The 23,065-nt window shown below is 42.3% G+C and overlaps 2 protein-coding genes across 13 annotated transcripts in view; one reads left to right on the top strand and one right to left on the bottom strand.

Moving 5' to 3' along the window:
- Window positions 1-11,091, bottom strand: part of ZC3H7A (zinc finger CCCH-type containing 7A) — a 46,016-nt gene extending 34,925 nt beyond the window's left edge. For 2 of the 7 annotated variants that reach the window (XR_006274503.1, XM_038417834.2), the window contains exon 1: window positions 10,369-11,091. The gene's annotated coding sequence lies outside the window, so the exon portion shown is untranslated. The remainder of the gene's footprint in view (window positions 1-10,368) is intronic. The other 5 variants (XM_038417837.1, XM_038417840.1, XM_038417838.2 and 2 more) reach the window with 5 other exon arrangements.
- Window positions 10,979-23,065, top strand: part of LOC119862015 (alpha-N-acetylgalactosaminidase-like) — a 30,892-nt gene continuing 18,805 nt past the window's right edge. The window contains exons 1-5 of one of the 6 annotated variants that reach the window (XM_043493149.1): window positions 10,979-10,996; window positions 14,345-14,422; window positions 16,161-16,329; window positions 18,660-18,834; window positions 19,921-20,098. In XM_043493149.1, coding sequence (XP_043349084.1) covers window positions 16,175-16,329; window positions 18,660-18,834; window positions 19,921-20,098 — 508 coding nt within the window. In that variant the 5' untranslated portion in view covers window positions 10,979-10,996; window positions 14,345-14,422; window positions 16,161-16,174. Of the gene's footprint in view, window positions 10,997-11,251; window positions 11,324-14,344; window positions 14,423-15,437; window positions 15,588-16,160; window positions 16,330-18,659; window positions 18,835-19,920; window positions 20,099-23,065 lie in introns of those variants that run through there. The other 5 variants (XM_043493151.1, XM_043493152.1, XM_043493150.1 and 2 more) reach the window with 5 other exon arrangements.

The raw sequence follows: 23,065 nt of genomic DNA, 5'->3' as shown, positions 1-23,065 counted from the left end.
TGTACTGTAACATTTAAGGAAAACTAGAAAATTTTCAAAAGCTTTTGAGTTACTTAGGAGCCTAAGGGTATGTCTACACAGCATTTGGAGCCCATGGGAGCAAGCTTCCCAGGCTGGGCCAATAGACTTAGACTAGCATGGATCTATATTAATCAGTTCAAATGAAAATTTAGAGCCAATTCAAAACTTCATCCAAAAAGCTCTAACTGTCCACACTGACAGTTGAGGAGCTATTCTACAGAGAATGGAGGTCTGTGGAAATGGATTTTTATCCTACACAAATGTTCTTAACTGCTCATAAAGAAGAGGAAGCAACCATGAGTAACATTTTGTTCTCTGGTTTCAGAGTAGCAGCCGTGTTAGTCTGTATTCGCAAAAAGAAAAGGAGTACTTGTGGCACCTTAGAGACTAACAAATTTATTAGAGCATAAGCTTTCGTGAGCTACAGCTCACTTCATCGGATGCATCCGATGAAGTGAGCTGTAGCTCACGAAAGCTTATGCTCTAATAAATTTGTTAGTCTCTAAGGTGCCACAAGTACTCCTTTTCTTTTTGTTCTCTGAAGTAGTTCTCAAAAAGGGCAACAGTCCTAAACAAAAGTCAGTCAGTCATCTGGTATTTATGCACTTTTGACCTTTACCATGCTCAACCTATAAACCCAACCTATGGCACAGGTGAAGATAATTTGTTCAAACTTTAAACACACACACACACACACACACACACACCCCTAGGCTGAGAAAATTCCAGGCCATAAGCTACTTCAGCCTAAAGGTAGATTTTCCAGATGAGCAACTTTTTAAATTAAAATCTAGAAGTAATCCTAAATCATTTACTGTTAATACCTTGCATTTTTCTAATACCTTTCATCCAAGGATCTTAAAAAGCTGTATCATCTCTGTAAGGTATAAGAATTATTCTCATTTTAACCATGCCTAAAATATGGCACAGAGTTGAAACATCCCCAAAGTCACACAGAAAGTTAGTGAAAAGACCCCTCAAGTTCTCTGTTCCACTGCATATACAGAATTCCTTATTGTGACCCTTGATACCAAACAGATAAAACAGAAAGTCAATTATAGCTAAGCTTAAGAATATGCCACTGATACAAAGTACTCGAAGTTTATTCATTCATTTGGGTACAAAGGCAACCTTCAATGATCCTTTTCCAGGATAGGAAGGACAACATACTTTAACATTTTCTCCACTGTTTTATATTTAAATTTCTTTCCTACGACTTTATTACTTAATTCTATAGTGTTTTGAGATATAGGCAAGACAGATACAAAATAAACTTTGTAAAGTATTGTATAGTAGAAGCACATGGCATAATGGTAAGCAATTCCAAGCACACATGCCAAAAGGCAGCATGAAAATCCTTCTATCTGGGCATGTGAGCATCTCTGCTTCCCATCTTCACCACTCCATGGATTAAACTTCTGAATTCCAGTCACAGTAAGTGTGAGAAGATATAAAAAGAAACACCAAAGCCAGGCTGGACATACCTGCCGCCATCTTCCCACAGAAAGAAAGGAAACTTCCCAAAACTCAGGCTCACGACAAGTAATATGATATTGGCAGGTTACAATTCCAACATTATTTACATATTGATCTTGCCCACCCCACACCTTGTATGTACACCACAGAACAAGTCTGCGTGCATCATCAAAACCTTGGAAAATGATAGGACCAGTTTTATCCTGGTATAGTTCATGCCATCAGGCTCCTCAATACATCATAATCTTACAGAGAGAACAAAGAAGGTGGAGTGGCAATAGTATTGGTATTTGACCTCGGATAAACTCGTTGAGTTCTCTAGCACATACACCACACAACAAATCTGATATGGAAATCCTAGCATTATCCAGATCGCTTTTCTTCTCCCAAACAGACAACTGCCAGAGCCGTTGTACATCAGAGCCACTGTTGAACACAGATATTAGCAGTGTTGTCAGCCCAAAGGTAAAAAATCAATTATTTGAACCCTAAAAAATGAGATTGCTTTTAAAAAACTCCAAGTTTTTTAGGCCAGAGAATATGTTGAGGTTTTTGTCTACCTTTTGATCCTTGACTTTACCCATCCACCCCCAGTATGAGAGAGAATTAGTGTTGCAACTACTCCCAAATTTATTAACATGATTTTGGTACCTGCTACAGAAGCTCTCACCCCCACATCTGCCCATCCCCCTTCCATCTACCCACTACCCCATTAATTCTCTATCTCTTGCCCCACTCCGCCTCACCTCAAAAAGAGGTGTAAAATATCAGGGTTGAAAGGGACCTCAGCAGGTCGTCTAGTTCAACCCCCTGCTCAAAGTAGGGCCAATCCCCAACTAAATCATCCCAGCCAGGGCTCTGTCAAGCCTGACCTTAAAAACCTCTAAGGAAGGAGATTCCACCACCTCCCTAGGTAACGCATTCCAGTGCGTCACCACCCTCCTAGTGAAAAAGATTTTCCTAACATTCAACCTAAATCTCCCACACTGCAACTTGAGACCATTACTCCTTGTTCTGTCTTCTGTTACCGCTGAGAACAGTCTAGATCCATCCTCTTTGGAACCCCCTTTCAGGTAATGGGGAAGCAGCTGATGAACCATTCACTTGCTCACAAGAGGGGTAGAAGGAGCAGAGCCACCCTGAACTGCTGGACTCCTTGTGCACCCTCCTTCTTTCTATAAGAATGGTATCTGCTCCTGAGGGGAGATAGAAAGTAGTTATCTGTCTGCTTGCAAATTGGCTGCTCTTCCCCAGGAAGCGCGACACTGGGGAAAGCAGCCAGTCAAAAGGGGTTTCCCTACCAGGCATGGTTGAAATTTGTGAGGGCTTGAGCTCTTTGCACTACCATAACACTGCTCCAACCCCAGCCAAACCTGTGTGATCCATGAAAAAAAAAAAAAAAGGTCACTGGAGTTGGCAATAATAGGCAGGAGGTGAATTGAGACTACTGCCTAGTGTGTAAAACTGTTACTTCATTTCCTCCCTAATCCTGTTTGCCCGTTTCACCTGCCTGCTATATCTTGTCAAAAGCCTAGATTGTGAGGTCTTTGAGGTAAGGAATGCTTCCTTTGACATGTTTAGACAGTCACCTGAAGCCCCTACCTGCCTACCATAATATAAATAAGTACAGTAACTCCTCACTTAAAGTCGTCCTGGTTAATGTTATGTTGCTGATCAATTAGAGAACATGCTCATTTAAAGTTGCACAATGCTCCCTTATAACGTTTGGCAGCCACCTGCTTTGTCAACTGCTTGCAGAAAGAGCAGCCTGTTGGAGCTAGCTGGTGAGGGCTTGGAACCAAGGTGGACTGGCAGCCCCACTATCAGCTCCCGTAAGTTCCCTGTGCGGCAGCCACCCAGCAAGCTATTAACTGCTGGGCAGTTCAGCTGTCCCTCCTGCTGCCATGTGCTGCTCCTGCCCTCTGCCTTGGAGCTGCTCCAAGGAGCCTTCTACTTTCTCTGCGAGTGCGAGAGAGAGAGAGAGAGAAGGAGGATGCTAATGTCAGGGTGTTCCCTTCCCTCCCCCGCCCACTCCTGCACCCATCTCCACAGAGCGGGTGGAGCAGAGGGGACACCACAGGGCTCAGGATGAGGGAGCTTGCTGGCAGCAGCAGCTGTCTCAACTTGCTGATCTACTTAAAAAGTCCGTGTACTTAAAGGGGGCCAGCATACTTAAAAGGGCAATGCACGTCTCTCTCTCTCTCACACACATACTGCGTGTCTCTCTGTCTCTCTCTGCCATGCTGTCTCCCCTCCCTCCATTTGTGCTGCTTTGTAGAGTGTGAGGCTACATTAACAATGTGTTAACCCATCAATTCTTATGGGGAAATTGGATTTGCTTAACATTAAGCAAAACAAAGTAGCATTTTTCAGGAACGCAACTACAATGTTAAGCGAGGAGTTACTGTAATAAGTAATTAAATCCCCAAAGTTAATTGTACCAGGTGACTTAAATACTTGCTTAGATGACACCTTCAAGACTGGCTCAAAATCTCATATCCACTATTACTATGAGATTCAGCCAAGTTACCTTAAGTCCAACTTGCACAGTCGGATGTTCACTGATGCAACTGGCCTAGAGGAGGACAGAGGTACCCACAACTTTTGCTAGTCCACACACCATTTCTGACAAAGATTGGAACTTTTTCATCTCCCTATCTAAGGACTATATCACAAAGCTGTCTCCAGAGAGTGGATTTCCAAAAAGCTGTGATGGACAGTGTTGCTCTTCCATAGAGCCAGTAAACAGTTAGTTTGGCAAGACCTTATTACCACATATTGTTAAAAACCATTGCATTCATATTCCATACTATTCCCCAAAGGTCACAGTCCAATGAAGAAGAATAGATGAAACAAAGGCAGCAGGTTGGAGCACCACTACTTCAAGATCCACTCAGAACCTGACTATGCAATAAAATTCCTGAACTATTGCTGTGAAGGTGACCAAAAAAAGTTAGCCCTCAGCCACTAAATCTCGACTAGCAAAACTGTTTTGAACAGATGGTCATCTTCACCATGAAGGACAAGAATTCATCCTATTTCACAGAAAAAGGCAGTGCACTGAAGTAATCTTATGCCACTGATGAATAACTTAAGGAATTCCTCCATCCGAAGGGCATTCTACCAGCAACCCTTAAACACAATGGGCCAACCTGTGCCCAAGAAAGTCATCAATGGAAGGCAGTGTAGTAAGTGAGGTCTTCAGCATCCATCTCTCCTTCCTGAGCTGTACTATCAGATTTTTCTTTTTTTACTAAATACTCCAAGCTGTCTCCAAATTTTTTTTTACCCTCAATAGTCCATTAGATTCACCCTGATGTAAAAGACTTAGACAGTTCTTTTCCCTCCACCATTGGACAAGACAGGAGCCTCTTCTATTTTCTGCAATATCTGATGGACTCAATGAACTCAATGAACATTTTAAAGGCTCGATCTAACATCCAGAATTGGCCAGAAATTTTTCTTTAGGTACAAGAGATTTGGACTCAATAACAACAAAAAACTGTAATGAGCTCTAGGAAAGAAAAAATCATGAAAATAAGGTACACTTCATTCACATGAAATGTACAGAACTGCATTTTCACAAAATATGCAGCCACCTCTGATATTCATATTACGGATGTCAGTGAAAATAGTTGATCAAAGTAATCTACTTTGAATTGATCCAGCATTTATACTGCTAAAACTCAAAACCAATAACCAGCACCACACATTTTCTATATAGCACTTCTCATCCAGAGATCCTGAAGCACTCTGCAAAGGAAAGGAAGTATCATTATCTCCCTTCGCAAAATGGGGAAACTGAAACTTTGATACAGAGATGAAGTGACTTGCCCAAGGTCACAAATTAGGTCAGCACAAAGACTCTTTGAAGCAAGAGAACTGTTGTTAGCCAGAAATATTAGTTATCAAATGGAAATGTTAGACACTAGAGTTGCAAAAAAACTGTATTTAGGGGTAATAGCCACAATTCAGCAGGTCTGACCAGTTACAGTTTGTGATATGTTAATTCTTGAAAGACCTATGTATGGAACCTCAGACTGTAGCATTAAAAAAGTCATTTTAAGTTAAGCAAATGAAAACCTCAACTAATAGAAGACAGTTGCTAAGAATAAGACTATCATTTTTATTAACTTTCTTTCAATTTTTGATTGTTTGAAAAGGGTAACGTTACCAAAGGTCCCAACAGAATGCTGCAAAATATTGTCCAAAAGTGTAGCCAGTTGTCTACACGTATGGTTTGTTATTAAGAATGCTTAAGAGATCAATTAATCAAACATAGCAGTATAATACAGAAAGGAAAAAGAGTTAGTAAGATACCAATCCTTCTGGGAAGCCATTTCTTGCAGTGCTGTTCCACAGTGCGTGTGCTTTGAAATATTCCCCCAACCACTTATATTTATAACACAATAGCTTACAAATTATAAGGCATTTTATATGTCACCAAAGATCCTACCCAATAGTTTGTACCAGTTCCTTAATTTGCTGTTCTGTATGTCTCTTTATCTCTGTTTTGGATACTATATTTTAAACTGTGAAGGTACCTGTACTAGGACACAGAACAAATGTATCTTGCCTTTGACAGGCTTTATATTCACTAATGCCAAAAGCTGTGTTTAGCTTTGCAGAGCATTGTGGGATATATGTCTCTTGACATAAGTGAGCAAAGAACTGTAAAAAAAACTTCATATAAATATGGCATGCCTTATGCTTAACATATGCAATACCTAACAAAGAATTTATTTACTAAAATAATTCACATCTTGACCTGGTAAGATAAGACCATTACTTAAAAACTCTTCATTTTGGAGTGGATTTTAGGAAAAAATTTTGTAGATGTTATTTTCAAATTGACTGCCCTGTAGTTCAGTTTCAATGATGAAGAATAACGAGATTGTTAAAAAACCACAGTTTCCACTCAGATTATTAGCACTCTAGTGCCTGCTTCTGCCAAGGTTAAAAAAATGGTCTATTATAAGCAAGTAAAGTGTGATTATAATTTTTAAACATATCTTCTAGGTTGAACACTTTCCATATTTGGTGTCTGTCCCAAGAACTGTGGGGTTTCTTTGTTTGTTTTTTTTTGGGGGGGAGGGGGTCTTTTATTTTTGACAAAATTCCAATCAGTCACATCAGTTACACATTACCCTTCCCCCTTTGTGAAAACAGTTATGATCGATCTCTCTCCTCCAGGCACAGTGAAAACAGCTGACATTAGAAAGCTGAAACTCAGCACACACACTTTTCATTATGAATAGTATGTGCTTTTCTAGATTTCAGGGAAAACTGTAAACTGCCGAGCAGGATTGTTCTAGTGCCATTCTCCACTGGCACCAATGGCCCTGGATGTCATAAACCTGAAAGTGGGTATGAAGGCCATGCCCCCTCTATGTCCTCAGGCTAGCCATGGAACCCTGATTTAAAGCCTGAGCCCCAACCCACTACCCTCTTCTATACTATGCCAGAAGTAGGAGTGATAAGATGAATGGTGCCACAAGCTGAAAAAAAGATATGGAGGCAGATCCTCTCACACACAATGCATTGCTGTGTCTAGAACCACTGCATTAAAGGGACCTCAGGTGGGCACTTTCTAACCCATCATTTGCATTGGAACCTGCCAAAGTTGTAGCAATTGTAATTTAAACTCCCCAAACTAGATCTCCAGCTGGCAGTTTGCCAGTTTTGCAATATCGGAAAAAGCCCCTTCTAGATCCCAGAACTGGCCATCAGCCTTGCCCCCAGAATCAAAAAGAGATCAAGCAATTCAATTCAGAGTGGGTTTGAAATTGGGAGCCCAAAATGCCTACTCACCTAGGCAGCAGAAAGTACCAACCTCTCTCCACATCCAGTTGCAGTAGGTAGAAGCCAATCACCTGGCCTCGTTACCAGCCTCCATCACCAACAGCAGCATCAGTGACGGGCAGGCCAGGCCCACTGCCCAAATTAAGTACACGATACCCTGCCCACGTCTTGCAGCACAAGGAAGGGAGGAAAGAACCAACCCCCACCACAAGCACCGACGGCAAATGGGAGGTGAAGAGGGAAGCAGGGACAGCACTGGAACACTGTGTCCACTGTTCCCAGTCCCATCAAAGCTGCACTCCATGCAGAGAAAAAAAAAATTCACTTGGCATTATCTGTATTTACTAGTTTTAAACAGTGATTTAGTTTAAGATAATTACTTATGGTTAGTAGTAAGAAACCATTAGTGAGCTGTCCTATGCCATGACGAGTTGTTTAATTCCTCTTAACTGCAATATCCCAGCTCCCCTACTTTATTTGCAATAGTTCGTAGTTAAACTGAAACTAAATTAAACTGTTTTTATGACGAAACATCTAAATATAATAAGCAAAATAGAAAAGCTTAAGCTCAACCAATGAATAATACCCTCGTTTTAAAAGTTATTTATCAGCAGCATTTTGTTACAGCATGTTTAGATTCTTCCCACTTACGACAAGACACTAAACGTTTTGTTTTCTTTTATACTATCACACTTCCCCCATCATTTTTAAAACCCCCTTGAAAACGCAAAACAGAAGATATAAGCACTGCAAAGTTACTTTTCACTCCCAAGAAGTTCAGGCTGTTTTAGAGGAGAGGAGGTTGAGGTTTGTTTTTAACTAATATTTTAAGCGTCTTTCTTTATTTAGACAGAAAAAGTATTAATAAAGAAAAACATATTGATAGAAGTTTCACCAAGATAACCAGTTAATTAAATCTGATGCCTACAACCAACGTGTCTTTACAGAGAGACACCATCAACTTGAAAATCATTTCTGTATTTTATTTTTTTTGCCAACTACTTTCCAAGTAACTTTCACTATAACTGAAGGATTAAGTATTTTTCTATATTTCTCCTGATTGTTCAATTTGTGAACATGATAGCACTTTGCATATATTAAGGCGTTTTTCTTAACTTGTAGAAATTAATTCATATCAATTGTAAACAAACAAATTCATTCCTAACATATAGGAAAGAACATCATATACAAAAGGAAAAGGTAACTCACACCACACTGACAGGTTTCAGAGTAGCAGCCGTGTTAGTCTGTATTCGCAAAAAGAAAAGGAGTACTTGTGGCACCTTAGAGACTAACAAATTTATTAGAGCATCGTGGCACCTTTGAGACCAACAAATTTATTAGAGCATTAATAAACTAATAAATTTGTTAGTCTCTAAGGTGCCACAAGTACTCCTTTTCTTTTCACACCACACTGTGATTGTGTACCACTAGTGACGTGTTGCTTACTACTCTTTAGGGCAGAGGTGGGCAAACTATGGCCCAATGGCCACATCCGGCCCCAAGACCATCTTGCACGGCCCTTGAGCTCTCGGCCAGCAGCTACGCCGCGCAGGCAGAGTGGCTTGCGCCCACCCACCTCCCAGGCTTTCCAATAAGCCAGTCCTGCCGCTCTGAGCGGCATGGTATGGGGAAGGGGAGTGGGGATTGGATAAGGGGTAGGAGATCCTGGGGGGGCAATAAGGGGACAGACAACAGGGGGCAGTTGGATAGGGCAGAGGTTCGGGGGGGAATGTCAGGGAGCGGTTTGATTGGCAAGGGAGTCCCAGGGGACAGTTAGCAGGGGGGTTTAGAGAGGGGGTCGGGTCCCAGGAGCAGTTGGGGGGGATGTGGATACGGGTCAGGGCAGTCAGGAGACAGGGTGTGGTTGGATGGGGGCAGAGGTTCGGGGGTGGGCAACAGGCATGGGAGTCCTGACGGTCCTGTCAGGGGCCGGGGTTTGGACAGGAGTCAGGGCAGTCAGGGGGGGTTGGAAAGGGGGCGAGGTCCCAGGGGGGCAGTGAGGGGCAGGGGTCCGGGAGGGGGCAGTGAGGGGACAAGGAGCACGGAGGATTGGATGGGTCAAGAGTTCCGAAGGGGGCAGTCAAGGGGCAGGAAGTGGGAGGGGGCGGATAGGGGGTAGGGGCCAGTTTGTTTGGGGAGGCACAGCCTTCCCTACCTGGCCCCCCCATATAGTTTTGCAACCCCGATGTGGCCTTCGGGCCAAAAAGTTTGCCCACCCCACTATACGGTGTACCTGAAGATCACTTAAAATACTGTTTTAATACTACTTGATGCATCTGACACCACTTTGTCTACAATAAGTCTCTGAATAATGAGTTTCTTATAGTCACCTTCCCTCCTTTGCCAATTATTTTTTCTTCTCTCACGCATCACACAGCAACAGGAACAGAAAACTGCCATTTTAAAAGCCATAGGAAAACGCAATTGTAAAACCACAAAAAATAGCAGACGTACTCGGGAGCTGGTGTAACACCTGACCTTGCTATAAATCATTGTTTAAAAATGACCAGACTGAGTGGACAGCGCCAGGGGCTCTTGAAGTTCTGTCAAGTCACAATCAGGCTGTAAGAGTTGATAGGCTGGGGGGGCCCCCAGCACCTCCCTCCCCACTCTCACCGGGGCCCTCCAGCCGCAGCAGGGATTGTCAGCGGTTAAAAGAGGTTCCACACACACGCACCGTTCACACCACAGGGGGAATCACACCCAAAGGGTCCCGGCCCGTACTTCGCAACGGGCACTTAGCATTGCCTGTCGTGTGTTCTCTCCCCACACCTCCATCGGGAGCCCCCCCCGCAGAACCACAAACGAGGATCTTCACCAAGCCCAGCACAAGATTAACACGAGCTGAGGAGGAGGGAGGCACCAGGGTAACCCCGCTACCGGCGGCAATAAATCCAACCCCGACGCTGCGGGGAAGGGGCAACGCCAGCTTCCCTCAGGGGGGAGAAGAAGGGGAAGTGGGCCGAGAGCACCCCCAGCCCTACCGGGGGTGGTGAGGGGCCATGGACAGCCTGCTCTGGGAGGATCTAGCCGCCAGCTCCCCCGTTCGGTGAGCCCCACACGTACCTGCTCGCTAGGTCCGGCGTCGGCGCAGCTGAGGAGGAAAGCGGAGGCAACGGCGAACTCTCGGTACGACAACAACAGCGCCGTCTCCACTCCAGCCTCAGCAGCTGCGCTGACGAAACCCGGCCACCTTGTACTTGCGCCCTCTGCCTCTGGGAGGCCAGCGCCACAATCAGCCGCCTCAAACAGAGCGGCTCCGCCCTATTGGCAGCTCTGGGCACGTTTCTGCTTCTCCCATCGGCTCCACAATTCCTAGGACAGAGCCGACTCCTCTGATTGGCTGAAACCGACAGATTCTTTGCTTCTGATTGGCTCTATATGTACGCTCCTGTCTGTCCGTTCCTTCGATTGGCTGGTTACTCAAACTATGCGCCTCTATATCGCTCCCTTCCGGGTGCGAATGTTTGACAGGAGCGGGCAATATCTCCATCTCCAATTGGCTCCTCAACTGCCCCGCCAGAGAGACGCCACTCCTGACAGGCGGAGGCCGGCAGTCTCTGAACCTCCGATTGGCTTAGGTTCACCGTCACACCGCACCCTCCGGAACGAAGCGGAAGCCCGGGGTGCCAGACTGTCCACACCACACTGTAATTAATACTGGCTCGCATCGCTTAGGCCACCCCTCTCATAGGTACTGTTTTCCGCCTTCGACCCCTGTCTTCTCGCTACCCCCGCCAACTGTCGTTGCGATGTGGGGGGTGGTGGCCGGTTCTCGAGGCAATGACAGCACTGCGCATGCTCTTTCCCCGTCTTGGGTTCTCGCTCTGCCTCCCACACGCCATTGCACCACGTGACCGTTGGTCGGGCCTGAGGAGAACGGGTGGTGCTTGGGCGCCCCGGTGTCCTGCCAACGTGGGCGCACCGCAGTGAGGGGAAGAGGTTGCCTTCTGGTGTGGCATAAACCTGGCTGCCATGGTGCCATCAGAATGTGGGCGTGTCCCCATGACGCCACAGGGTGGTCTGCCTGTGGCATGCATCATTATGACAGCACCCAAGGGGCCCAAAGTGGCGTCAGGCCTTTGTCCTGCTTGGGGTGATCTCACCCCACAGCATTACGCCTCCAAGGCATTGGCTCCTGATGCCATTTGCCATGCTTTGTCACAGGGACAGGGTGGGGGGCACTGTGCTGTCCCAGTGCGTGGCACTGGCAGACACAAGCCCAGCCAGTCTGCCACAGGTACAACTGGAGACACAAGTGTCAAACCGTGCCTATGATCTCTCCTGAATAGTGACCATGCTGGGCTTAAAATGTGCAGCCTTCACTATAATGTATTTGTTTCAGACAGGGTCCTGCATGGTAACCCACTGCTGTATGTGAATAGGTTAAAAATAAGGGAAAGTATAAGTCCATCCTGCAAACAAATCGAGTAGCCCTCACATTCTGGTTTGAAAAGGACTATCGTGCATGATTCCCCTTTCTTGTTCCCTACAACGCAGTGAGAGCTACACACACACACACACACATGCTTCTGGTGCAATCAGACCACCTAACATCACCTTTTGAGGCATAGAATGATTGCCTGCAGCACTCAGAAAGGATTCCATAGCACTGTACAACTACAAGGGAGTTTCACATCCCCGAAGCATTGCTTTAATAACTGCTGGAAGTGGTTTCAGAGTAGCAGCCATGTTAGTCTGTATTCGCAAAAAGAAAAAGAGTACTTGTGGCACCTTAGAGACTAACAAATTTATTTGAGCATAAGCTTTCGTGAGCTACAGCTCACTTCATCGGATGCCATCATCCGATGAAGTGAGCTGTAGCTCACGAAAGCTTATGCTCAAATAAATTTGTTAGTCTCTAAGGTGCCACAAGTACTCCTTTTCTTTTTGCTGGAAGTGGGATGCTTAACTTGATGGACAAATAGTCTGAGCTGGTATGGGAAGTCGTAAATTCCAGTTTTAGTCTATTTTTGAGTCAGTCTATCTTAATTTTTTTCCCTCCTAGGTTTCTGGAACTTGAAATGAGCATGGCATTGTATTTTTATACACGGTACCATGGGAATGGCTAATCTATGCACAAGGGATGCTAGAAAGTCCTACCGCTCCCTTATAGCAATCCACTACTAAAAATAGAGGTGTTTTTTTCCCTTTAACTATGCCATTTGCCCTTCCTTGACCTCACTCCCATACACTCTGAGTAGTGCTGATATATTCAATTAAATATAAGTGGAGTGCTGAGAGCACTCAGGTCAACACTTCTTTGATACTGCTGGCTTTGGTCTTGGGAGTAATAAGAGAGTGACACCCACTGTGCTGTTGCAAGGCTAATTTTTTTTTTATTTCATAGCCCCAGTCATATACCATAGATCAGGGTTATAAAAGGTTATACTCCTGTGTGATGGTACATCACTATTTACAAACTCCATTGGCTACTGTTTTTCTTCCCATTTCTGATTTTGTTTTGAAAATCAAAATGCAAATAAAACATATCAACAGAAACTCATCCCAAGTAATAAGATATACCATATACATACAAACTGAGGTCCTGTTTATGTAACCCACACACCTCCTGGATGTGGTGCTGTGTCCCATCTAGTGGCACTGAGACCACTTAGAAAAAGAGATTAAGGAGTCTGCCATCTGGCTTTTAGTTCATACAGTAGAGCAGGGGTGGCCAACCTGAGCCTGAGAAGGAGCCAGAATTTACCATTGTACATTGCTAAAGAGCCACAGTAATACGTCAGCAGACCCCCATCAGCTTTCCCTCCCCTGCCACCCCGCTCCCAGTGCCTCCTGCCCACCGGCAGCCGATCAGCGCTTACCCCTCCCTCTCTGCACCTCCCGTGCTGTTTCGTGGCATACAGGAGGCTCGGGATGGGGAAGAAAGGGGCGGAGGAGGAGTGAGGGCACGGCAGGCTCAGAGGGGAGATGGAATGGTGGCAGAGCCAGGGGTTAATCAGTGAGCACCCCCCAGCACATTGGAAAGTTGGTGCCTGGAGCTCCAGCCTCAGAGTTGGTGCCTATACAAGGAGCTGCATATTAACTTCTGAAGCGCTGCATGTGGCTCCGGAGCCACAGGTTGGCCATCCCTGCAGTAGAGGGATGTATTTAGCTCCAGAAGTCCCAAGTTTGATCCTGCCCGCCAACGACTGGGGTTTCTCAGTGTTACATCTACATTAAGGAAATTCACATTGGTATCTTAAACCACTACAAATCCCTAATTTAGGCATGCTGCACCAGCACAAACTGGGGCTGGCACCAGTAAATTGCCCTGATCCCAGTCCAGTGTGAAGGAATGGAAAATGGGAGCTTTTTGAGAGGTAAATGCAGACTGGAAGATACACAAAGAGAGGGAAGATAGAAAGAAAAGAGGGTGAGCGAGAGAGAGAAACAATGGGCAGTATTAGCAGTAATCTGAAACTGGGTCAGATTTCCTTACTGAATGATCCTGAATATGACAACAAGGATGAATAGACCAATTTCTCTTCTTGAGGTAACCTGGTGCATATGAAGATAACAGTTATCCTGTGTTTAGGGATTTCCTTTCCTTCAGAAGTGGGTCAGCATTCAGCCCTTAGAACCTCATTCTCTGTGGTACCATTAGGCCAAGACAATTGCAGCCCTAAAAGAGAGAATGAATGCAATTATGAGGGCTGGAATTAGATTATTGTGTTTAGTAATAGTTTCAGTTTCAGAGATACAGTTGGGGCCAACACACACGCTAGCACAATAGCCATTGGTGCTGGCACAGTTGGATCTTTGACAACTTAAGCACTTAGATACTATCGTGATGGGCACTGTAGAATCCCCCAAGATTGATAAAGGAATTTTTCCTCCTTTTCTGCTTCCTCCTAGGAGAGCAAATATGTCAGATGAAAAGCTGTTGGAATGTTCTATTGTACCTTCAGGGAGGGGGAGATCTTACACTAAATGTAACTTAGTTAGTCCAATAATATGAGATAAGTGATCCAGTGAAATCAAAAGAACAGAAGAAGGCAGATCTGTGAATTAATTTTTTTTAATCTCCATTTAAAACAAGGGGGATCACATGTGTCTTCTTTTCCTAATGAAGATCTCCCCAGGAACAGATTGATCAGCCTGCCTTCTTTCGATATAGGTGAGATACTTGATCATTAACTCTTCTATAACATTTGGATAATTATGTTTTCTCTCTCACTTTTAATGCATCTAAACTTACTTCTTGTGTAATTATAGTTCACGTGGCAACAGTAACAACTTTCATAGTTAAGAAAAAAATGTTGTTGCAAGGAATTTTATTTTAAACAAAATGAGGAAGTTTCAGTTTGCATTGTTGCATGTTATACACAGTTTTAATCTGCCCATTTCTATTACAAGTTCTTGTTCTTCAGTGTAACTCATTAATAACATTTTACTATGTATAGCTGATAAAGTTGTGTTTTATATGTGTATACGTATACGAAATGCACCTACAGTAGAACCTCAGAGTTACGAATACCTCAGGAATTGAGGTTGTTTGTAACTCTGAAATGTTCATAACTCTGAACAAAACATTAAGGTTGTTCTTTCGAAAGTTTACAACTGAACAGTGACTTAATCCATCTTTGAAACTTTACTATGCAGAAGAAAAAATATGCTTTTAACCCTCTTAATTTAAATGAAACAAGCATAGAAACAGTTTCTTTATCTTACCAAATTTTTTTTTCAAAAAACTTTCCCTTTATTTTTAGTACTTTACGTTTAACACAGTACTGTACTGTATTTGCTTTATTTATTTATTTACTTATTTTGTCTCTGCTGCTGCTGATTGCATACTTCCAGTTCCAAATAAGGTGTGTGGTTGACCAATCAATTCATAACTCTGGTGCACGTAACTCTGAGGTTCTACTGTGTCTTTCAATCAATCAGTTTAACACACTTCACAACAGAAGGGGCTAAGGAAAATTTTGGGCAAGAATACTGGAAGAAACGTGTGTTGTTATGAAGGGGCCTTTAATAACCCAATAGAGAAGAAAACCTGTTTTTAAGTGCTCATCCAATTAAGACTGCACTGCATCTGATGAAGTGAGCTGTAGCTCACGAAAGCTTATACTCTAATAAATTTGTTAGTCTCTAAGGTGCCACAAGTACTCCTTTTCTTTTTGCGAATACAGACTAACATGGCTGCTACTCTGAAACCTGAGAAGTGTGAGATATTGTAACCAATCCGTTTCTTCAGCCTGATGCCACTTACATTAAAACAAATTTGGTACAGAAAATAGTTTACCCCAAAGGAGTTGCATATTTCGCATCTTCAACCAAAGGTAAGGTCCTTGCCCCAGGTCAGTCTTTGAATGGAAGGTGAAAGAGAGATCCACCAGCCAAAATTAAAACTGTATGTTGTATGCTGATATACATTTTTTAAGAAGAAAAAAAGCTATCCATGCAAGCTTTATATGCATTTTAATGGCAAACAAATGGCAATATAGTGTTTACTCAAAAGTAATATTGAAGGATTTAATGTATTAATATTTGGAAAAAGAGTTTGATCTTTGAACTGTGCAATTATATTTATCATGATGTATTATCAATGTGATTAATGAGTTTTAGCTGCAAATTTCCTATTGATAATTGAAGAGACAAATAAATCATTGTTCGAAGGTTTGGAAATGTCCCCCTGTATATTTAGATTTGTTCATGTTTAATCATGATCAGCCGTTGAAATCTTTTATTTTCTATGCCTTGGTGTCCCTCAGCTACCTGGTTGTTAAGACCCCAGAAATACCTAAGACACAGATAACTAGCAATTAAGAACAAGTTAAATTGTAGGACTGTTTTTGAACAACAGATGTGGTAAAAGTGAAAATATTAATTGGATCCGTTCTTCTGATTTATAGTTGTCCTGTTAATCATGTTGCTGCCTCCTCTGAGCATCCTGTTGGGATTGGCTGCCAGCTGTTCATCCTTAGATAATGGTTTACTAAGAACTCCACCAATGGGCTGGCTGCCTTGGGAACGTTTTAGATGCAATACCGATTGCAAAACTGATCCTGGAAACTGCATCAGGTGAAATAATTGATCAAGAATGGCTGTGAAAGAGTTCTAAATATCACAGTTAGGAAAATTCTCAAACTTTGTGCTAGAGTTAAGAGACTGTTGAACAGATTTTGTCTGTCTCATCCCATATAAAAAAGACAAAGAAGACCAAAAGCATAGTGTTGGTACAAACATAATGTTACTACAACATTTGTGAGAGTGGTGCCTCCTTAGTAACACTTCTAATAATATTAAGTACCTAGAATGTTGGTGGCTAGATGCCATGGTGATGGGGTAATATACATGCCTACATAGATTTAGGTAAGATTTTAGGATAAGAATAAATTCAGGTTTGGTCAGTTACACTAGATTAGAAGAAGATTTTGAATAAAAAAATTCTCAATTCACTTATTTTAATCAGCTTATTTACAAAAGAAATGTAATATTTTACTACTCAAAGGAGAAGAATGGTTGAATAGCTGTTGTAAGGTGGCCTCAAGTGCAATAATTCTAGTCCTGCACATTTACTGAAGGTTCTTATATTTTTTCTTCCCCTTTTTTCATCTGAGTCTTTTGTTCAAATAATTCTTGTCGGATTTAGTTTTTCCCCCTTCCCCATTCTCTTATGAAGAGATGTTCATATTATTGTCCCAATTTTTATCCTTTAATCTTAAAATCTCATTTCTGGAAGCCTTCATGGACTTCCTAGATCATTGTGTTTCCCAGTTTGAAAAGTACTGAGACAAAACCAGAGTGTTTCACTGCTACCATTTTGGGAGGTGGCCAAAATTTGTCTAAAGAAGGAAGCTGGAAATGCTATGTTTCTACAACAGGAAGGAAATAATGTTCATGTACACAACTAGAATCAGAACAGAATTAGCTAGGAAACATTTAGAGAACTCCCTCTACTGTTATATCTCAGAAATGTTATTGTTAAGATCCTGCTTCAGATTAACAGAGCGGGAGAGTATTCCTCATTGTTTTGTATTAATAAATACAAGCAAAGCAAGCTGAACTTTAGACTTGACACTAAAAAGGCTAAGTATGTAAAATACTTAAGTGTATTAACATTGTTAAGATCATAGTACTTTCCTATAATTCACAGAACAGGAAATGTTTTATGATCAACTTGGTAATGTTTGCACAACAGTAGCCAAGGAGACAAATATTTTGGCCGCTTCTATAACCCTGATAAAGAACCTAGCTGAAGATGGAAATTTTTTGGCCAAGTTCCATTTTTTCAACCTGTTAAGTATATAAAACAATGGTTGAAATTTAAAATGGGAAGGTTTCTAAATCAAATGATTATAAGGCAGGCTACTATGAGATTACTATACCATATAATATAAATTAAATACAACTTCTGATTTCCAAAATGTTGGGGTGCAGGAGGGAGTATGGGGTGCTGGCTCTGAGAGGGAGGTCAGGACAGGGGCAGGGGTTCGGTGCGGGAGGGGGTTTGGTGTGCTGGCTCTGGGAGGGGGCTCATGTCTGGGGTAGGGGCTTGGGGTGCAGAAGAGGGTAGAGGGTGCAGGAGTGGGGAAGGGGTGCTGGCTCCGAGAAGGGGCACAGGGTTGGGGGTTGGGGTGCTGGCTCCAGGAGGGGGCTGGGAGTTGGGATGCAACCTCCTGCCAAGCAACACTTACCTTGGGCTGCTCCCGGGTGGCTGCGCAGTGAGGCTAAGGCAAGCTCCCTACCTGCCCTGTCCTCACGCCACTCCCGGAAGGGGCCAGTGCTTCCTTGTGGCCTCTGGGGGTAGGGGCTGGGGGCATGTGGCTCCGCGCACTGCCCCTCGCTACAGGCACTGCCCCCGCAGCTCCCATTGGCCGTTCCCAGACAACGGGAGCTGTGGGGGCAGTGCTTGAAGGCAGGAGCAGCATGCAGAGACCCCTGCCCCTCCATGCGGCCGCATGGCTGTGCTGGTCGCTTCCGGGACCGGCGTGGGGCCAGGGCAGGCAGGGAACCTGCCTTAGCGGCAGCCCCGCCACACCACCAGAGATCGTGATCAACTGGGAGAGTCTCTAGGATTGACCAGTCGATCGCAATCGATAGGTTGGTGATCACTGTTCTAGACTAAGGAGGGACAGGTTACTACATACCTGGAAGGGATACCTTTAAAAAAAAGTTCAGGAGCTGGAAGAAGTAGTACGAATGAACCAGAATTGAGCCATTTTCTCTTTGACTCAGTTCTGAATCAGCCAGCAAGGTATGAAGTAGTATTGTTTGGTTGGAATTGCCATTTTTCTGAGGAGATGTAAAAGTGAGGTCCTTACCCTTTGCAGTCCCTGCAAACACATACAAATAAACAAAATGTAATATTTCAACAATTTTGTTAATGCAAACTTCTGTTTTTTTACCAGTGAGAACTTGATCAAAAGTATGGCAGACAAGATGGCAGAAGATGGATGGAAGGAGCTGGGTTATGAATATGTGAACCTTGATGACTGCTGGTCTGCAAAGGAAAGGGATTCCCAGGGCAGGCTTCAGCCAGACCCAGATAGGTTTCCAAGTGGTATTAAAGCCCTTGCTGATTATGTAAGTTAAGTAAAATACATGTACTTAAACACTAGTTTCTCAATGTTGTATCTCAGATGTAGGTGCTAAAAAAGCAATTTTCTTTTGAACGTAGTTATTTAAAGAAATTGTTATTAGAAAAGGATACATATAACATACTGTAGAATTCATTTAAATGACAACTAATAAATGTCAAGCTACTTAGCTGGAAAAATTACAGGGAACAGCTTAATTGTAATGCATGTAAATGATTCTACGCATATCTCTAAGGGAAATACATATTGGATTTTCATTGCAGCTGCACATATGGATGATGATCCATCCACTTAGGGTTAATCAACGTTATTCCTTAGGAATATATTAACATGCTCTGGGTTAGAATTGAAAGGAAGGTAGATATATTTACAAATGAGCAAAGATGCATTATTCTGTGCAGTGGGTCAATTACACAATGTGGTTGTGGACAGTGGAACCCAGCAAGGCCCCAATCCTGCAGAGTTTCACACGTGCTTACCAGTTTACACATTTGGGTAACTCCACTGAAGTAAATAATAAGCATGTGTGTGTTTGAAGGATGGAGCCCTTAGTGTATATTTGGAATGAAAGCCATATTTTGCAGAGAGGCAGGGAACTAATGGTTAGCACAGAGAACTGGGAGCCACAATTCCTGGTTTCTGTTCCTACTTGTACCACTTACTGTGTGGCCTAGAGTAAGTCACTTAACCATTCTGTTTTGTTTCTACCAAATGTGTATAACAATGCTTACCTACATCCTAATCCTTGTGAACTGTTTTGAGATCCTTGCATGAAAGGCAACATATGAAAGGCCAAGTAATTCACCTTTTAACTATATTTTTCACCATGAATCCAAAGCAGCCATTACTACACAACAATCAGCTTTTTAGGACTCTGGTATGCAAAGGCTCTCAGAACATCATTACCAAAATAGGCAGAGATCTCACAAGAGAGCATCCAAGAGAAATCTAAATTCAGAAAAGTAATGGAGATGTTTAACACACAGAAGAGAGATTTAGCATCAATGGGTACTAGAAGACAAATAGACTGAAATCATAAAATAATCAGAATTACTTTCATTTGCTTTATCAGGTACATTCCAAAGGGCTGAAATTTGGAATTTATAGTGACATGGGTAACTATACCTGCAACGGTTACCCTGGGACCACACTGGACACCATTGATATAGATGCCAAAACATTTGCAGAATGGGAAGTTGACATGCTGAAGCTTGATGGCTGCTATTCCAACTCATCTGTTAAAGCAATAGGTTTGTTTCTTAGGATTAATCTTTGAACAAGGGAAAGGCTGGCTCAGGAGTTTTGTTTTGTTTTATTTTTAAATGAAGCTGCTTAAACTTGGATATCCCATTTTTTAAAAAGCTCGTGAAGTCTTCAAGTTTTGTGAAGTAGTAAGTTTGCTTTTCATTGCTGTTTTTTCATCTCCAAATAATTTCTATTTATATGTTTATTAGTTTTGGGTGAATCTAAATTTATACTCGTTAAGCTCAATATTGAGTTGTGATGTCTAATGATCTTGTTTTATCTTAATGAAGCTTCCTCCAATCCCCTTCATAATGCAGCTTTTAGCTCATTTTAAGTAGCTACTCAAGAAACAAGATTCAAAATAAGGCCCTTGTTTTGCATTCCTTGAGCACCCAAATGTCCAACTGAAGTCAATGGGATTGTGCCCCTCTCTTTCTGGATCTGCTTCCCACTGCCACCCCATCTCTCCTCTCAGTCCCCTTCTCATTTTCAATATAGCATTTTAATAGGAATATTGGTCATGTCAGCCCATCATATCTAATATCTTGTCTCAAATTGCAGCCAATAAATGATGCTTCAGGTGAAAGATTTTAAAAACTCCACATAACAGATCCTGAGCATCCTCAAAAGATGTGCAGTGCATCTCCCTATGTTTAAGTTCAGATCTGTAGCCTTAGCATAGTGTTCTAATGCTTGTGGCTCAGTAAGTTTTAAAATAGTCATAAATTTGTTCAACCAAATTCCTCTTATTAAACAAAGCAAAGATACGAGTCCTCAATGAGAATGGTGGCCTGCTTGCCAAGTTGTAAAAGTCAACCATTTGTGATGAAGCCCTGTTCAAAAAGTGTTATCAAAGGCTTTTGTTTTTTTTAAGACAATAGAAAAATACATTTTTTCCACTCACTGATAACACAGAATGGATGAAGGAATTTCGATACAGCTCCAAAAATGTAAATAAAGTTTGGGGGCAAATATGAAGCATTGAATATTTTTGTCTATTAAGGTACTGTTGTATTAATCTTGATGGAATAAATATGTCCAGAGTGTCAAGGGTGTTAACAGGACTCTGTCACTGCCCAATATTAACTTAACAGTTAACATAGTTTGAGGTTTTGAAATACAGAGACCTCAACCTGCCTAGTACCATGACAAACACACCAATAAAATCTTTTTAACCTTTTATTAAAGGTTAAGAAAAAGAAGGAACACAGTTATGTAAACTATTAAATAACCCTTTTATTTTAACAATATTCCTTATTCCCTTTCCCTTTAGCTGTAGAGTTATTAAAAGAAAAAAAACACAGTTTGAAAGTCTTTTAGTTAAACTGTCCTTTTAGGGAAACAAGAGAAAGTTAGTTGAGAGGGCTGGAGCTGTTGTTGTTGTTAAAGTCAGATCCCATTTTCTAAAAAACAGAATAAAACAAACACACACAAAAGGGGAGAGAAAAGAACAGGAAAGGTAGAAAATGAAGCTTCTGGCCCTGGTGTTGATTCTCACTTGCTACTTCATTCTGAGAGAAACACAGGCATGGCAAATGTCTAGTTAGCCACTTTGTGACCTGGCAAGGTTGTACCAGCATCAGCCTGTTTATTGCATTGCTTTTCACCTGCCTCTTTGGTCACAGGCTTATAGCAGTGTTGCAAAATATATGGTCTTGGCCAGATAAGCCACACTTTTATTAAACAGATGGCAAAAGAAGGAGGATAGGAAAGAGAAGATACAAGGGATATGGACGGAGTGACAAAGTCTCACATCCTAGGTGATATTCAGGATTTAGTTAATGTAGGTGGTGATGTCCTTTGGGTCCCTCTCTCTCTGGCCTTGTCTCATCAGGATCTCCCTCAGGATTAGGACAATGAAGAACCAGTGGAGTAACAGTGAATCCCAGGGTCCCAGGAGAAAGCCTTGATGGTAAAGCTTGCTTCTTCCAGTCCTCTCCTCTCCCAGTCAGCAGTGGTTGTTAGTCTGCAGGCAGTTTTTCCCCCAAAATCTTTTTTTTAAAAAAGGTAGTGAAAGGTGAAATAGCCCATCCCCTTATTATTTTGTCCAGCAATCAGGCATAATTTCTGACACCAGTTTTGGTCCGTTGATTTCCAGTTCCACACTTCTCTTGTTTGCAAGGCATGTTCTGAACACAGTCCTTGGATTATATCAGTGTAAGCGTTTTTGTTTTGACTAACGCAGTTTGTCTCCCTTTTGCATCTTTTCCCATCACCATTTATTGTTACAGTAGAACCTCAGAGTTACGAACCCCTTAGGAATGGAGGTTGTTCATAACTCTGAAATGTCTGTAACTCTAAACAAAATGTTATGGTTGTTCTTTCAAAAGTTTACAACTGAACATTGACTTAATACAGTTTTGAGACATTACTATGCAGAAGAAAAATGCTGCTTTCCCTTTATTTGATTAGTAGTTTACTTTTAACACAGTACTATACTGTATTTGCTTTTGTTGTTGTTGTCTCTGCTGCTGCCTGATTGTGTACTACCAGTTCCAAATGAGGTGTGTGGTTGACTGGTCAGTTCAAAACTCCGGGGTTCCTAACTCTGAGGTTCTACCTTATATGTTGTTGTTGTGACATTATGAACTTTTACTTCTTACAATTGAGCTCACAGAGTAAGTTTGGAGGCCAAATTATTACAACAGTACATTTTGTATAAAGTTTTATAAGCAAAATCAAATAAGCGTTACAACGCCAACTGTTTTGAAACCTACATTCTGTATATATGTACTGAGTGCTAATGGAGACTGTTTTTAAAATTGTGACTGATTTGTTTTAAATAGGTGAGTCTCAGATAGGGTAAAGAGGACTCTGCTCCCAGGCTGTTATAGTAGGTGCTTAGCAATTAAAGATACTGAGGGGGCAAGATCCTGTACTTGCAGCACCTCTTTTCCCAAAAACTTATTCACATGTATAAGAGTTTTCAAGAACATAATCTCTTCAAGATGTTCAGTTTTCTGCTGGTCTAA

This window comes from Dermochelys coriacea, chromosome 10 (genome assembly GCF_009764565.3).
Source record: "Dermochelys coriacea isolate rDerCor1 chromosome 10, rDerCor1.pri.v4, whole genome shotgun sequence".
Taxonomy (NCBI): Eukaryota; Metazoa; Chordata; order Testudines; family Dermochelyidae; genus Dermochelys; species Dermochelys coriacea.
This window is presented reverse-complemented; position numbering and strand designations above follow the sequence as displayed.